The 17,134-nt window shown below is 37.0% G+C and overlaps 1 protein-coding gene across 1 annotated transcript in view; it reads left to right on the plus strand.

Annotated features, from left to right (window-relative positions):
- The window catches only part of LOC105619161, a 43,754-nt gene that overhangs the window by 23,744 nt on the left and 2,876 nt on the right, over nucleotides 1–17,134 (plus strand). The window contains 5 exon segments of the mRNA XM_012200691.1: nucleotides 7,747–7,990; nucleotides 8,599–8,819; nucleotides 9,949–10,150; nucleotides 12,494–12,808; nucleotides 15,810–16,067. Of these exon segments, the coding sequence (XP_012056081.1) occupies nucleotides 7,747–7,990; nucleotides 8,599–8,819; nucleotides 9,949–10,150; nucleotides 12,494–12,808; nucleotides 15,810–16,067 (1,240 nt within the window).

Here is a 17,134-nt window from a genome sequence, read left to right on the forward strand (position 1 = left end):
TNTNTNTNTNTATNTATATATATATATATATATATATATATATATATATATATATATATAACTGNGAAAAAATGTACTTGAATTTTGTAATACATATTTGTTGAAAATACTAATTTACTTACAGTAAGTGAATATTTACTAAATTAAAAAAATGATAATTAAATCAAATCATAGTTTTTGTAATAAATTTTTGTAATAAACATATGTTTACATGCAGCTATAAATATTCAGCTAGTACTATTCAAATAAATACGAGTATATATGTTATAATTAATACATTTTTTCTTAATGTTCATACACATATATAGACTTTTTTGTGCAGGAATCGTGATGAAATTAAAAAAATTTTAAAAATTATTTAATTAAAAAATCAATTTAAAAATTAATCGCTTTGCTATTATTCTCGCGCGATTCCACGGATAACGTAAAGCCGTAGATATTCACATTGTGAAATATCAATCTTAATTTCATAAGAGCCGCGACCTGGAAACAGAAGTCAAGAGCCGGGAATTATTTTTTCTTTCCGATAATGGCCGTGACATTTACATCCATTAAGTATCCGTAGCAGTAACGTTCTCGATTAATATTTATCGTCGGATTGTTGCACTGTGCCGTCGTGTAAAAAATCGCTGTTTGTTGACACGCGAATGAAGTCAAATTTAATTACACGTCGCACAAAGCGGGGAGAATTCCTTTTCGGAAAATTGTCGAACGTTTAAACGCATTACCTCTCTTCTGCGTTTGATAACTTGATTGTCCTGTATAATAATTTCGAAAGCCACATCGTTCCGCGACGTAATGAATGCGTTTGCGTGGATATCGCTGTTAGTAGAATTGTTCGCAAATTCCACGTGCAATTTGCACGTTATAGCGCTATTAAATTTCATCGTTGGACATTCGGTCACGAAACTAGTAAAGCTGGGTAAATTCGAGCGATTTTAAGCGGCTAGGAATGTCGTTACTCCATTTGGAAAATTTTACTGCGGATTTGTAACGTGTCCGATTAAAAGTTCCAAAATCCCTTTATTGTGCGAGACGCGATGAAGCCTATTGTCTTGGTATAAGGAAAGGATTAAAAGGGGTCACAGTAAAGTCAATGAATCATGTGGAATCGTCTGTTTGCATTCAATGAATATGCCGCCACGATCGATGGTCATGCCTGGCTTGTTAGAACCGTCAAGAATCAACAATACGTGAAGCTAATGCATCATCATTAAGAGAGATATGCATTCGCAATGTACGCCTTAATTTCTAAATTACTGGTTATTACGATAAATACCTTCATATGCCTCAGTAATCGAATTGAGTAGACGTCTCAGAAAATCAGGAGTTCCAAATTAAAACCCTGACTGAAGTGATATGATCTTTCGCAATAAATTCTTTGCTTTTAAGATGCTTATTATTAAATTGGCGATTAATGTATAATTTATGATGTTATTTCAATTTGTTTATGATTGAATTTCAAATTCGAATCTCATACGTAGTTTATATTGTATAGAATTGAAAAATATATTTGCAAATTCGCATACAAATATTTTTAAACCTTAAGATTTGCTTCGGTCAAGAATAGGGATTTTTTTTCTATTATTTGATTAATTTCTAAGATGATTAAAATAAATCAATTCTTCGGCAAATTAGATTTCAAATATTTTTTGGCATCGAACTCTCGGACAACTTCCAGAGAATTTCTCATACTCCTACTTGTGTCAGAGAGTCCTCGACAGCTTGTTGCGATTCGGGCCAACATTTCCGGTTCATTTTCACGAAAATGTCGCAAACCATGCCAGCGCCCGTCCGTCTCGTCTCATTTTGTCCCGTCTGGTCTCGTCGGGACACGAAATTGTGTCGCGTATAGGCTCTCGCAAATCGATTCGCAAGTCTCACTGCACCTGCATATGCGCCCGTATCCCACACGCTTCTGCAGTTGGCATGTCGAGATCGGGAAAGCAGTCGACATTCCGCCAACCGGACGCATATCGGTAACATTATATTATATAAGCATTATGTAGTATAACTTTAGATTGTAGAATAACTTTAGAAATAATTTTAAATAAATAAAAAGAAATATCTTTAGAGATAATAGAAATATATTTAAATGAAAAAAACTATGAAATAATTAGATACTTGTGCTTAGAGGATCTGTCGATATAAGAATTGGAGTGTTGAAAAATTCATGTTCTCTTAAAAAAATAAAAAAATTCATTATTTTTTTATGAAAATATATAAAAGATTTATTATATTTATTTTTTTTTTAATAGAATTTATCTTTTTACAAAAATTATAGCATATACATGTATATTTATATATTAATTTATCTTTTTTTTTATGAGAAAGTTATTATTATCTTTTAATGAAAATTATAGCACACATGTATAGCCTTTGTACAAATTGAAAATAATTTATTATCTTTCAATTTTCAATAGTAATTTTCTGTAATCTTTAAGTGAAATACGAAGAGCAGTATTGTGTTTTCGAGGACTGCCCAGAAGTTGACCCTTTGTTGTTAACTACTCTTGTGTCGTCCTTGTATTTGACCTACTTTTGCACCCTATTTCAGTTGAAAGATCTTCGTATAACAGGGGAAGCAACTCCACCCCAGCAGGGATGGCTTTAATCCTCATGACAGCTTGAATGTGGATTATTTCGAAATCAAGTTTCAAAAGTCTGTCCGAATGAAGTAAAAAAATTTGGTGTAAAATGAGCACTTTTTTAAACGAATACTTTTTATTAATTACGAGTAAAAAGCTATGACAATTATATATCCTTTCATAAAAAGTGACTCTCATAATTCTCAAATATGCTAGTAATTAGAGAGGAATAGTCTTGTCGTTAAAAGTTTTTTGACAGCGTTGTTTTCTTCAGGCTGATTCCGTAAAGTCGCGGTGTCGATTGCGTTAGATCGTTTAGGTGTTGGGCGGTGAAAGAACGAGGCAGTTGCGTGAAACGTTAATACGCGCGGCGAGTAAGAGAGTCGAAGGCCGAGCGAGAATCTGCGACGTGTGGGCGCTCTTCGTGCCCACGTGTATCTACGATACGGGCTGCCATGTGCAGTGTCGTAAACACCGAGGGGCCGATAATTGAGTGATATATAATCTTAATGCCGCGTAATAATTGAATATTTTATTTCAACTTTACACTAGGCTAGTCTTCGCAAACAGTCTCTCTAGGGAAATAAATGTTTCATGAATTATCGTATCGTAGAATTATAATGAGACTACCTATTATTTTATATATCAACTAATGGCTCGATTTATGAATAAAGGTTTAACGTTCTTTGTTACGTTAATCACAAAGTGCAAAGATCATATCAAAGATCTCTCACGAGAGATCAACGCATCAATGAACACAAAAAAATCTTGAATTAGAAAGTTACGGAACAAAAGTTGCACGTAGAATTCTTTATACCTTTCGCATAATAAAACGACGACTTTCTGTTCTCCGCGAAGTGCGACTTTGCACGAAGGTTCGTTCGCACGCATTTATAAGTATTCGTGTCGGTGTATTTGGCGAGTATACGGCGAGCATATGCGTGCCGCATGTGCGAACCGCAATGAGCGGTTAAATTCGCATAGGCGATATTTTGGTCAAAACTAGAGACCCTTTAATAAAAATCTGGATATGATAGAAAGCCACATTGGTTTGCCATGTTTTTAACATTTCTGAACAATTTCTGAGAAAGAGAGAGAGAGAAATAGATAAGAGAAAGAAATAGTAAATGTATATTCTCTCTCGCAGATTTTGTTAAAGCTGCTACCTTACATATAAAATTGCGATTCGTATTCAGACTCTTATTAAAAGGTCTTATTAAAAGGTCTTAGATAAAAAAAAAGGCATTAGTGGTTTCAGCAAATATCAATTAAAAAATAAATTAAATGAATTATGTTTATTACAATCTAATTATAACTTTTCAAAATAAAATAAAAAAGAAACGGAACAACTCGATGATTGAAAAATCAAGAGAAGAGAAAATGAACTTCTTATTTTGATTTATTGTTTTTCAAAATAAAATTTAATAAACCTAATATTGACTTTTACTTTAAAATACAAATAATATATTTTTGTGTAAATTATACCGCTAGCTTCTCGATTATCAGCCACTTTAAAGTACGAATAATATACTATAGTTTTGTGTGACTTATCGGTAACTTTGCTCTTCAATCAAATGATTTGACCATACCAGTTGTTCATTTTCTCGACTTTAGTTGACTATCGTAATATACTTTTAACCAACATTTCTCTGATAAGACGGCAGGAATTATTTAGACATAAGACGAGTCTGCCGTTCGCAATTCCAAAGTTTCAAGCGGCTGCGGAAAAGTTCTGCAACTTCCGCCGTATTGGTGTGGGTGTATTATTAAGGCCAGCCTTCGAAAACAATATTGCAATCGATGGCGGTTAACAATGAATGATAAAAGATGGTGAGCCTCGGCGCAGATTTCTTTCTTTTCTTATATGACTATAAAATCGATGGTACACAACTATTAAAACTATATCCACGATATTATATGTGTTACACTACACAATTTATGCGCGTGTATGCAATTTTGACGAATAGTTAATGCGATCAACATATCTGAACATAGATGAATAACTAAGGCATATATAAATAAAGAATGCGCGCGGTAGGAATTTTCAAAGTTCTTGTAAAATTGGAAAAAAAACATCGATCTGTCTTGTAGAATTAATTTTTAAAGAAATCTAGAATTTGAAAAAGCAGTTTAAATTTTTTCATTACTATAAGAGTGTAATAACGTATAATAATAAAAAACATTCAACATTTTAAATATTGAAAATTATTGTACGTGTAATAATTGGAAGTTAAATAATTTGTCTATACGCGTAGATTAAAAATTGCGTTTGAAAAGTGATACTGTTTGTTAATATCGAAATATCGTAGGCGACGCCGCGGTTGCATTCGCGGATGCAGCGAGAACAGGATGCATCGACGCGATGCACATGCATTTGCAGCGAAAGAGATGCGGGGTCTTTGGCCGTCTTAATGGCAGATGCACTACGCCTTCTTTGACGTGGCTTTCCCCTAATTCGCGTCAATTGATGGGAACAACGCGATGACGCGGTGATGGAAAAGACGACGGCCCGTAATTTAAATTAGCATTATTGCATCTCCGTGTCTCAACATCCGAGACGTCCGTTATGCAATGCGTCCGCAACGCGATATCAAACCTTGATGTTTTTTTTCTTTTAAATGAATATGGAATATGAAGTCTTAGTGCATATACACTGTTAGATATCAAAGGAGTAATAGTAACCCAATCCTTTGAGTTAAATAATATTCTTAATAAAGTTATAATATTCTTAACTTCCATGTGTATTTTCTTAACTTCAAAATGTAAATTAATTCATTTCTACGATTAATTTCAAAGCAAACAACATATCAATGACGTACATTTAATAAATAATAGATAAATTTGAGTTAAATTGTTAATGTTTAGTTTCTTGAATTAAATCGTTTAGTCTTTATTTTAGTTAAATTGACGATTTATAAAAATGATTAAAAATAACTTTAATTGGATGACATTATGAATTAAAGTGCACAAAAAAGCTTAAACAATAAGACGTAAGCAGTAAATAAATCAACCTGTTGGATTTGCTGCTGTTTACGGTATGGTTTTACAGTCTTTACTGTGATTGGTCAATTTATTTACTATACTTACGTTGCTACTTATTGCTTAAGTTTTTTTTATGTGTTGTGGCTCTTAATGTCAATGTTACCTCTACCAAGCTCGTTCTATTTTAGTCTCTTTTTGTTAGTTGATCCAATTCAATTTCTAGATTCGCCGTCTAATTGAGTCAATATTCGGATTATAATTTTATTAAGATTCATGTTTTCAGACTTTAATAAGATGTCTAAAGGTTATACTATCGAATATCTTATTAGTGTCATTTGTGGCGACTTTGACTTATATGATGATATTATAAGAAATTTAGCGATTCACGAAATCGATTTTATGAAACGAATGCCTATTGCTGTTTGTTCTTCCCGTCGGTATTACGTAAACGCCCCTCACACTTCCGCACACAAATTATTCCTATTCCGCTCACACAATTCAGCCTTGGCCTCGTACTCCGAAACTTGTATCACTGTTGTCCGTTTTGTGTTTGCATTGGAAAATCTATCAAGAGCTACGTTCTTTTTTGCTATCAAAAATAATTAGATATCATTCATTACTTTTGAACTTCTAGTGAATGTTGCAGTTTATCGAAAGATAAAATTTCGAGAAATATATGTATTAAAATCTGTTTCTGGATTAATCCTTCTGCAATGAATTATTTAAACAACTTATTTTTGTAATTGTTTTATAATTTTGACAAGAATGCATTTCGATTTTAGCGAAAATTTCTCATCTTCGCGAGGTGATTTTAACGAACTAATACTGAAAATTGCTTAGTTTCGCTTGCTTTTTAGAGTAGATGTTAGGAGTTTCAGTTGATAAAATATTTATAAAGAGCGCATTTCATCCCACATGGAGGAAAATTCAACGATCTTGAAAAATATTTTCCTTAGGCCGATTCGTACACGTGTGTGCCTTGATGAATTATTCCCTCGCTCGATAAATAGAAGACAGAAGACGTGGAAGCCATTCGCTCTCTGAGTTAGTCCCGTTAGACTCCGTGTATGAAAATCACGAGCATGTTCGTCACGTGCATCCGTTATGTAGCCGTCGCACGATTAGCATTGAATTCAAGACAATGAGAAATATGAAGGAGCTGGTAACGGTGACAAACTTCTAAATGAGAATCGATATCTGTTAAAACTTGTAAATCATTAATTTTTTTTCTAAAAATATGACAAGCTGCTAACACAAATCTCTAAATGGGAACTGTCAATGTTACCTGTCAAAATTTATAAATTATCAACGTTAACTTTTTTCTAAAATGACATACCTGCGTGTGGAATCTTGTTTTTATTAAATCGAACTAATAATATGACGTATAGAGAAAAATAATTAGAATTATTTTTTATATACAGATAGTTTTAGCAATATAGCTTCAGTCGTCTGAAAATGCTCTGAAAATAGAAGCGGGTCCGTGGAATAAAATGGAGTGTCATTCCCAGATCGGTGATCGCTCCTGACGCGTCTCAAAGGACTCGCATGGTCGATTATAGATTGAGAAGAGACCAGGGCACGATGATGGCAACTCACGAGTTCGTTAATAGCGCGGCGTGTCGAATTTTGATCGAGAGTGCGGCGAGAAGCTGCGACGAGGATCTCGTCGTATCGACCTTCGCGCAGGTTTGTCCCTGAAACTTTCGCAGAACAGGATTGATATCTCGCACGATGCTTCACACGACAACCACGTATTCTCTGTGTGTCACACATCACTGAGTGTCCCGAAACATTCATGTCTATTCTTCGTCAAAATCGATTTCTTTCATAACGAACGAATTTGAGAGAAACATTTATAGAAATTAGATTAATTATTTATTTGTAATATAGATAACGCACAAGATGGACTGCGCAAGATAAATATTCATCAACCATTTAAGTTCAAGGATTTAAATTGTTAAAATTAATTATTGTCAACTCTAATTTCAATTTTTCTATTTGAACTTTTTCATTCTATCGTATCTAAGATTCTGTTGATGAGTTTTCAATTATTATCGACATTTTCATCTCTGAACTTACGTGAGCGAGAAATATTTCTTTTAATTTATCGTGAGAGCTTTCGTAATTGTCCATTGAGGAACTGCTGAAGAACACGAACATGAATTTGTCATTACAGCCGCCGGAGAATGAGCTGCAGAAAGTGGGCGAGCGCGTGCCGAGTGAGCACGAGCTTAGGGTGCAGCGATCGTTGCAACGACTCAATGTACCCGACTGGTACAAGAATTCACCCGCTGCCCGCGACGGCTTCCGGCTGAAAAGGCACTCCGACGCGTCGCAGCATGGAGGATGGCGCGCCCTCGGTTCCAAGACCACCTCCCTATCATCCCTCTCGTCGTCTTCCAATCGACAGCCGACCACAGGTGAGATTGAGTTATCTTTGAACCAACAACGAAATATAATCGATTTTAAAAACAATTAAATGTTATAAGTCCGAAACTTTCAACAAATTAAGAAAAAGGGGGGAATATTTAATGTGCAATTCGTGCTCTCTAACTTCTTTGATGGAATCTCACTCTACACTGTTAAATCTATAGTGTCAAATTTAACCTAACCTAACGTGAGTCGCTACTGCTTCTACTAAATATATCATATTATTTTTTACCAAAACGATAGTTAAATTTGACACTATATTGTGTCAATTTACACTGTATAGTATTAAATTGACACTGTACAACCAAATATAACCATTGTTTTAGTATAAAATAACGATATATTTAATAGGAGCAGTGGCGATTCACGTTAAATTTGACACTATAGATTTAACAGAGTAGAGAATGAAAATTGAACTAGTCTTGAAAAAGAGTATGGCTCAATTTTCGATCTTTATTAGTGAAATTTCCCTCTTCAAAGTGATAATTTATTCTAAAAGTTTTAGGGAATGAATAATCACAGATATGTTTTTATTTTGTTAGGTTTTGTAGCTTAACTGTATATATAATTAACAACCGTTTTTTTTCTTATATTACAGGTGTCCTTCTGAGTCCCAGTCCCACACCTCCCGTATTCTCGAGATGGAGTACCAGTTTGCTGAACAGCGCCGGCAGTTCACCCGCGAGTTCGGCCAGGTCGTCCTTCAATCACCGGCAGCCCTACTTGGGCTGGCGTTCTCAGGAACGATTGACCAACCCGCGGACGCCGGCGGAACGTCTTGCTCAGGGTATTCTTCCCCAACTGCAGGCCGCAAACAAGGTTAGTGCATGACAAAAAAAGAAGCCCTTTTTTCCAACTTATTCCTTGTTTTTTTTTGTCATTTCTGTCGATTTTCATAATCCCCTCTTTTTATGGATTTAATCTCATGGCAAATTAAAATTGTCTGTGTTATCTACCATTCAACGCAATTTTCTCTTATATAATTCAGCGCAAACGCGTCAGCAAATACAAAATGCCTCGTGGAAATTATTGACGTCACCGATTTACATCACGACTTCTCTTACGTCAGCAGACCTTAGAATTCTAGTGTGTTTGTGAATTGATATTCGTGATCGTATGAAGCTGTGTGTTACACATTTTAAGTTACGCGTTTACGCACACTCATCGTTCAATCGTATTTGTATTTGTTGATGGATTTTGAAAGCGAAAACTAAACAACGCGATCCCTTGCGATTCGTTTTCGTTCCACCCTCTGATCCCTCTATTTGCATCTTTTGCATCTTGCTCTTTGTGCAATTTATTTTTAATTTCCGTAGACAGTACGCAAGCGCATCGCCGCTTTCTAAAATTAGAAATTCTGGCAGGAAAGCTCCTGTCGTCTCGTATCTTTCACAGTTTCTTCCCTGAAAAACATCACTTCACATGATGCATTTTTTCAGATTCTTATATTCTAAAGCTTTTTCCTTAATGATGGTAATAATTTTAAAAACCATTTATCGTCGTAAAATTTGTTTCTATCTAATGGATTATACAAATAAATAATTACTTCTTTCATGAATATTATAATGTCAATAATTACATATATGTTATAAAATATTTATATATTTTAAATAATTTATTCATAATCTTCTGACAATAATTAGATTACTTATGTTGCTTTCCATATATACGAGTGAATATGTATTTTTTGTTTTTTAATGCTCCAGATAATAATTTCTATATTTCTCCAAACACTCGAAACAATGAATGATTATAATTGCTTTAGAAGAATCGGTTAAAAATATTCTTGAGAATAATTGATTTTCGAAATTCTCAATATTAAAATAACAAAACATAACGTTCTGGGTGGAATTAATTTGAGTCGAAATGTCAATTTTGTGTATCTATAATATCCATAATAAATCTTCAATTGTCCGGAATGGATTTCATGCTTGTTTCGCAACAACAGCAACAGCAGCAGCAGCAGCAGCAACAGACAACGAATCAGCAACTGGAAGTACGGAACTCGATAAAGGAGGTGACCTCAGCTATCGTGCACTATGTGCAGAGCGGCCAGGAGGTCGGCGGAGGCGGTGGCGGCCGGCTCTCGCCTCGACCTCGACCTGAAGATTGGGATGACAGGGGCGGAGCGAGGTCTACCAGCCCCAGAGGTGAGCACTAAAGCAACCCCCTCAGCCACAAAAAAAAATATACCATCCTATCAACATCACAACCACCATCACCTTTGCTCTCCGTCACGAAGGTAATTTTTGAGTTTTCCTATTTTCTTAATGTCTTCTTTTATCTTCCTTTGCAAGCTGCCTCTCTTTTTCTCTCTGTCTCTGTCTCTCTCTTTGTCTCTGTATGCATCAGCTGGCTCTGCGCATCGATGAGGTCAAAACAGGTCGGTTTTTAATATTTATACCCCCTCCCCTCCCCTCCCCCTCCCCTCCCTGGATTTCTCGGATTAAAGAATTTTAAGGGTCCCGCAGGATGTAGTTTCTCAGAGAGATTCACTTAGAAACGCGTTTCAAAATACTTTCTTATTTCGTAATGAGCACCCTTAGAATTCTCCATTTGAACCCCAATTATTATATTACATTTTAGTAAAATATATTATTATTGTGAAATTTACATATATAAATCATTATATTTCGAATTAATGCAAATTAATGGAAATTAATGGAAATTCAAATTATGAAACTTTTAATTAATTCAAAACTATCTTAATTCAAAACTATCACGCGACATTTCATTTTGTTAAATACATCCGCAAGGTATCAAAAATTCAATTTAAGTCGCAATAACCGCCTTGCATTAAATACAAAATTCTAAGCTATCTTAATGTCTAACGAAGACTCTTCTTCTCGTTCGCCATTGAGGCACTGAATGCAAGTCATAGCGGTAAGAGTGCTTCTTGCAAGTGGCTCGCACACACGTGTCGTACTTTAACATGGTACAAGTATTCAAGTGTGTTAAGTACTTAGTCTACATCTTCCGCGTTTTGAATTGCGGTGCGCATCTCCTCGCATCTCTTGCGACCGGTATCACTTTGGATATAAATAAATCCATTGATAGGAAGTAAGTGTTCAATCTCAGATGATCCTTAGTTAAATCCATCACATGATTTCGATGTCAGAAGTGCCCTTAGATTTCACCTTCAAGATTATTACAAGAAAAGTCAGCTTCTTTCTTGATCTTATTTGAGTTCTGACGCTCCTGTTTTAGAAATAAGAGATAATAGAAACGTGAACAATGTTTGATACTCATTTATCAAAAAGCACTCCAGTTAGGATGTGTACGGCTATTAATTTACGTTACAAAATAACGCGATCGACAATGTGTCTCTTGATTTTGAAATCTAGTATTGCAGTCAACATCAGATCGTGACCTTCTCGGACAATCTCAACGCTGCGAGAGCGTGTCGTTCGCGAGACGAGTCGCTGCTATTTCGATAGTGTCTCATGACCGTCGTCACCGAAATAGATTACCCTGAAATTCAAACACCTCTTCTTCCCCTCCTTTCATTTTCTCGACGCGAACCTCGCAAATGAATTGTCTGCGAGGTGTAATATCGAAGGTGTAAATTGGAAAAGATTAGAGGACTGGAATGAAAAGCTTTGTGTGAAGTCGAAATCGCAAACTTTGTAAAACTCACTAAAACTTTGATTGATTCGATATCTTTCAGATGCTGCTGTGACGTGTATTGAAACTTAACGCTTACACTAACATATTGTATATGATATCAATAATAATGGTTAATTCGCTGCTTATTTAAATATTTCTCATATAACTTACTATTCACTAACAAAACTTTGACTAGCTTCACTAATGTTACTCTTCAAGATAGATTTATGAACATTCTTATACAAAATTTTAAAAGGAATAGGATAAAATCAAGTATGATTACTGCTGTTGCATTCTCAAATTTATTTGATATTATTTTTAATTTCCTTTGTTATTTGTCTCTCAATACCCATATACTTCTACTACTTAAGACGTTTATAGGATCAATAAAGATAGTTAATGCCCGCATCGTCGGGTCCTAATCGTCAGGAGAGCCTTATAACGAAAGAGATTATATATCCCCTTGGTATTATATAACACGTATGTGCACGAATAGCTTCTTCCGTGATACTTCACGCGTACAAGAACGTGGCAGTTACTTATTCAGCGTTAAGGATTAAAATTTGTAGTTAGATTAATGCATTTATAATGTCCTGTAATCGCAGAAAAATGTACAAACTAATAGTTTATTGTGATCAGAAATATTTTAAGAACAAGTTCTTTGGCTCTGATCCTCTTAGAATCAGATAAATTCGTATAATTTACAAAGTTTGAGTCACGTTTAAGATTTTGGAAATCTTAAAAATTACAAGTAGATTTTTCATGGAAAGAAATAGGACTGGGAAGTCCTATAAAAGTCCTCGATTAGAATAATTTCCGACGTCGACGCGAAGGGTCACTTATGACCCGGGCCTAATCGCTCTCGCATTTGTGTCGGCACCTCGAAGGGAGCGTGAGGCTGTGCTGGATGGAGAGCTCGTTCGTCGGCACGCGGCCCGTGGACTCGCCGGAGACACCTATGAGTCTGGCGACCGACCAGGAGGCCGGCGACTGCTGCAACGCGGCCGGCACCGAGTCCTGCAGCTGCCAGGACTCGGCCGCATCCGGACTCTACCTGGACCTGACACCCAGCCGGGATGACGTGCGCCATCAGCATCTTCAGGCATCCTCGGCCGGCCCGTCGCCTACGTCCTTCTCTAACTATCATCACCATCATCAGCGTCACCAGCATCGCCAGCAACAACAGCAACATCATCACCGCGGTGAGTTGCTGCTCGCCTAGCGGACGCGCGAAACTTTCGGCATCCGGCTACTTTCGGTACTCCACCCATCGCTGAGCGCGCGAAACTGACGAAGACGATCTCTTGAGCAGATTTTCCTGCAGATTAGAAATTAAATCAAAAGAAATGAAATCTCGTATGAAATAACGTAATTAGTTTTAGAGAGAATTTGAAAAAAAAAGTATAGATATTTAATTAATATAATAAACATATCAATATTAATTATTTTCTCGTTTTTACGAATCGTTCTACGTGATAAATATTACGATGATCTTTAAAGATAATGTTTATTCGTCGTGTGCTTTTATCGCGTGGACATAGGTACAACATCCTAGAGGCACTCTCATAATTCTCTCTGGGACCGCGAGCTTTTTATCATCATCATGACGGTGATTAGAGCTTACGCCCACATATCGATAATCGTTATCTTCCTTCATTCCGTCCTCGTTTTCGTCAGCTTTCGTTGCGCGCTTGGACGAGCCGCAGGTGCGCGAGGCTTAATCGAGCTTCCAGGACTCAGTTAATAATTAATTTACAAAGCCGACTCGAGTCAACATATTTTCTTTTCTTGTTCTCGAAGGTTTATCACTGCGACTACAAAACGATAAAGCTATACATCCACTTGAAAGCTCTCTTGTACCTCGGGAATGAACTCTCGGTAGTAAAACCTTCGAAGTTGCGAATAATCATAGACTTCGTTCATCAAAAGCTTTTACTGTCGAGAATTTTCTATTCGAGAGCGATGTTTTCAAGTGGATATCATCAGACTTAATCGAATAGCGAGACTCGAGATGACGATGAAACGAGACGAATTCGTTGCATTAATATTTAGCGACGTCACGATTTATCTGATTGCAGCTTACGTGCCCGAGGATTATTTCTCGGGAAACTAGAAGTGCATACTCGAGTCGCGCTTTTCGTGGACTTTTTCGCACATACAGCGAAAAACTCTAAAATAAAAAATTCTCCATTCCACGCGCGTTCTCTCGTCTCTCACTCACTCTCTTTCTCTCTCCTTTTCATTCTTGTCGTCGCTCATGCGAGAGAGCTCGTCGCGAAGAATTTTGTAGTTACACTTTCTTACTTTGTTTACGATACGTGTCGACGACCCTCCGCTCCCCTTCCTGTTCGCTGATAAAGAAATAATTAAAAAGCGCTCCCGTATATCATTGTATGGAGATATTAATTTTATATTAATTTAACCATTTTATTTCCCCTCCTCTCTCCTTGCTCACCATTGTCAGTAGTTACTTGCGTTCATGTATGTTTACTGTAAAGCTGTCCACTTTACGTTAACACCTGTAGAACCTGTACAGGTGTATACACATATTTGTATTAATTAGATTTACTTATGTAAAACGCGCGCATACCGTTTATTATGTGTTACGAGCGCATCGATATTATTATTATCATTATCGTTATTATTTTTAATTGTATTATTATTATTATTATTATTATTATTATTATTATTATTATTATTGTTATTATATTTTAATTACGGCTCCGAAGCACGCAGATTCGCGCGCGCACGTCTCGTTCTGTCTCTTGCTGTGCCTTAATAATTTTTTATTTTGTTATTATTATCGATGTATATTGAGTGCGCGAGTGATATTATATAAAAGATTTCGATCGTGTGAATCATGAGATGATAAGAACGATGATCTCGCGATGATTCTGTGTGCCCGGTGCTCCCCTGGTCTCTCTGTCTCTCTTTAAACGGTTCCGTACTTATTGTTCGGACGTGTCAACGATTATCATTTGTCTGTAGAGCGTAATTATTATTCCTGGCAACAAATAAATTATTGTCGTCATTTTTTGTGTTTCCGTAAACTTCTTTGTTCCCGCGTTCATTTATATATTCACATGTGTATATACATATTCACATGTGTATATACATATGTATATACACACACACACACACACGCGCGCGCGCGCGCGCGTGTGTGTGTGTGTGTGTGTGTGTATATGTATATGTATAATTATTTTTTATATACATAATTATATATAATTATTTTTTCTCACCCCTATGTGTTTTTTCATTAAATCGGTTCACTTCACGAATTGGTAAATATTTTGTTAAAACATTTATTGTGTATGTTTATATGTGTTTTTTTGCAAGAACCGATTTAATATCACGGTCACCTATGTGAACATTGTCCACATACATTTATTTCGGTCGCATTGTGTACCATGCTCTGCTTGTGTCACGGTAAGTGCTGCAGAATTTTGTTGCTTTCTCAGCTACGATGTCAGCAATCGAGTTCTGTCTTTTCATATGTAATTTAACAGCCGCACTTATGCGCGCGTAAAGCACAATTGATGACATTAAATAATGATCGATCGAATGATCGATATACAATTAGCGGTCCCGAAATGTAAACTTGATCTGGCACATAACTAGATGTATTATTTTTCTAGCCGCAAGTTGCGGTAACTTCGGTCGGCAGCAATCACGCGTCTGTCGCATTTACTATTATAATAAGATTCGTAAAAGTTTGTCATCTCCCTAGTATGAAGAACGTATGTTTTTTCGAGGCCAAGAGAAATTTAACGAAATTAATCAAAAAAAGATGTAATATGGGGGAATTTGTTGGGGGCTTTATTCATAATGGAATAAAGGGGTCATTGGAATCCTGGATATTTTATTCCATTTTCACTCAAAGTAAACAAACACACACACACACACACACACACACACACACACACACACACACACACACATATGCACACGCAGTTGCCTCCTTTCGTAAAACGGGACCAGATTAAGAGGGCAACGAGAAAGTAATCGCTTTATTATTAATCACGGAGTTAATGGAAAATGGGGAAAGGCTTATCTCGTTCTCATAAATGCATACACATAAAAGTACACGTACATAAATACGACATAAGCGCGCACATACGCGCGCACGTACACTTTCGAGGCCAAGAGGATGACGCAAACCTCTCTGTCTCTTCTTTACCCCCGCATGATACCGATGATCAGGATCGGGCCAGAGCGATACGGACGAGGCGATGGCGACGGCAGCTCTTCTGCGGAACAAACCGAGCCCGGGCTCCACGACCCTGGAGGACGTACTTGACTCCCTCCTGGGGCTGCCACCCGCGTCGCGTACCCCGAGTCCTGGCCCGGGGGGACCCGTCGTGACCGCCACGTCCGCCATCCGCCATCGCCATACGAACGCCGCCGTCGGCCAGGCGAATGCCGGGCAGAGCTGCAGCGATCTACGCCAAGACCTCCAAGGTAGGAGGACTATGTAAGTTTTCGTTCTGATCGGCAAATTCTATTCAAGAACGATCAATTTCTATACGTACGAACCCTCCTCCCCCCCTACCGTAAACCCTAAAGAGCGTGCGCATCGAGTGTCCTAGCTATAAGAATTTTACACGAGCGACAGAAATTCGATATCATAAATATATATTTACTGATTCTTAATTCTCACAATTAATTTTATTCTGAAAAATTTATTTATTTTAAGATGGAATTCTTTTGAAAAATTTCTAGAGATTCTTTTGGAATTTGTTTTCTTTCTTTTCTTTAATTTCTTAGTACGAGAAAAATCTGCCGCTGGTGTATACATTCTTTAGGTCACTTCGATCTACACGTGTATTCCGACTGTGTATTCCGCTTTGCGGTGTAAAGAAAAATTTAAACTTGCGTTTCTCTTCGCCTCGTCGCCACTCACCTCACCCTTCACCCACGGAGACTGTGCTTCGTATTTGAACGAACGAACCAGGTTCCGCGCGCGAACTGAGATACTCAAGATAAAATTACATATATCATATCATTCTTACATATCACATTATCGACGGCGCAGGGAATCGAAAGAATATGTTACGAAAAGACTCCCCCAACGACTCTTCCGAAAGAGAATTTCAATTTCATCCCTAAAGAAATATAACTAAATAAAACGGGACGAACGAATGCGACGTTGTTGCTTTTTAACTCGAGTCTCTGTGGACCAGTCGCTGACTCAATCTATCGATACAGAAAAAAAAAAAAAGAAACCCATGAGAACATCATCCGACATGAAGAAGAACGCGATAACGCCTATCTCGATGCCTCCTTCGAACTCACATTCTTTTGCACCTTTGCAGAAGCGAGCCTAAGGGCGTATAAAGCCCCTCACGGGGTCGTAGACACCCCAGAGTCCAAGGACGAGTTTGGCCGTGGCCGGCCACCGCAGCAGCCGCTCGCTGCTTATCGCGCGAATGATTAGGACCGCATGATTAATAACACGAGCCGAAACGGAGATCGTAAGACAAAAATCATCACCAAGACTCTCGACACTCTCTTTCTCTCTCTCTCTC

The sequence above is a fragment of the Atta cephalotes genome (genome assembly GCF_000143395.1).
Source record: "Atta cephalotes unplaced genomic scaffold scaffold00019, whole genome shotgun sequence".
NCBI classification, from domain to species: Eukaryota; Metazoa; Arthropoda; class Insecta; order Hymenoptera; family Formicidae; genus Atta; species Atta cephalotes.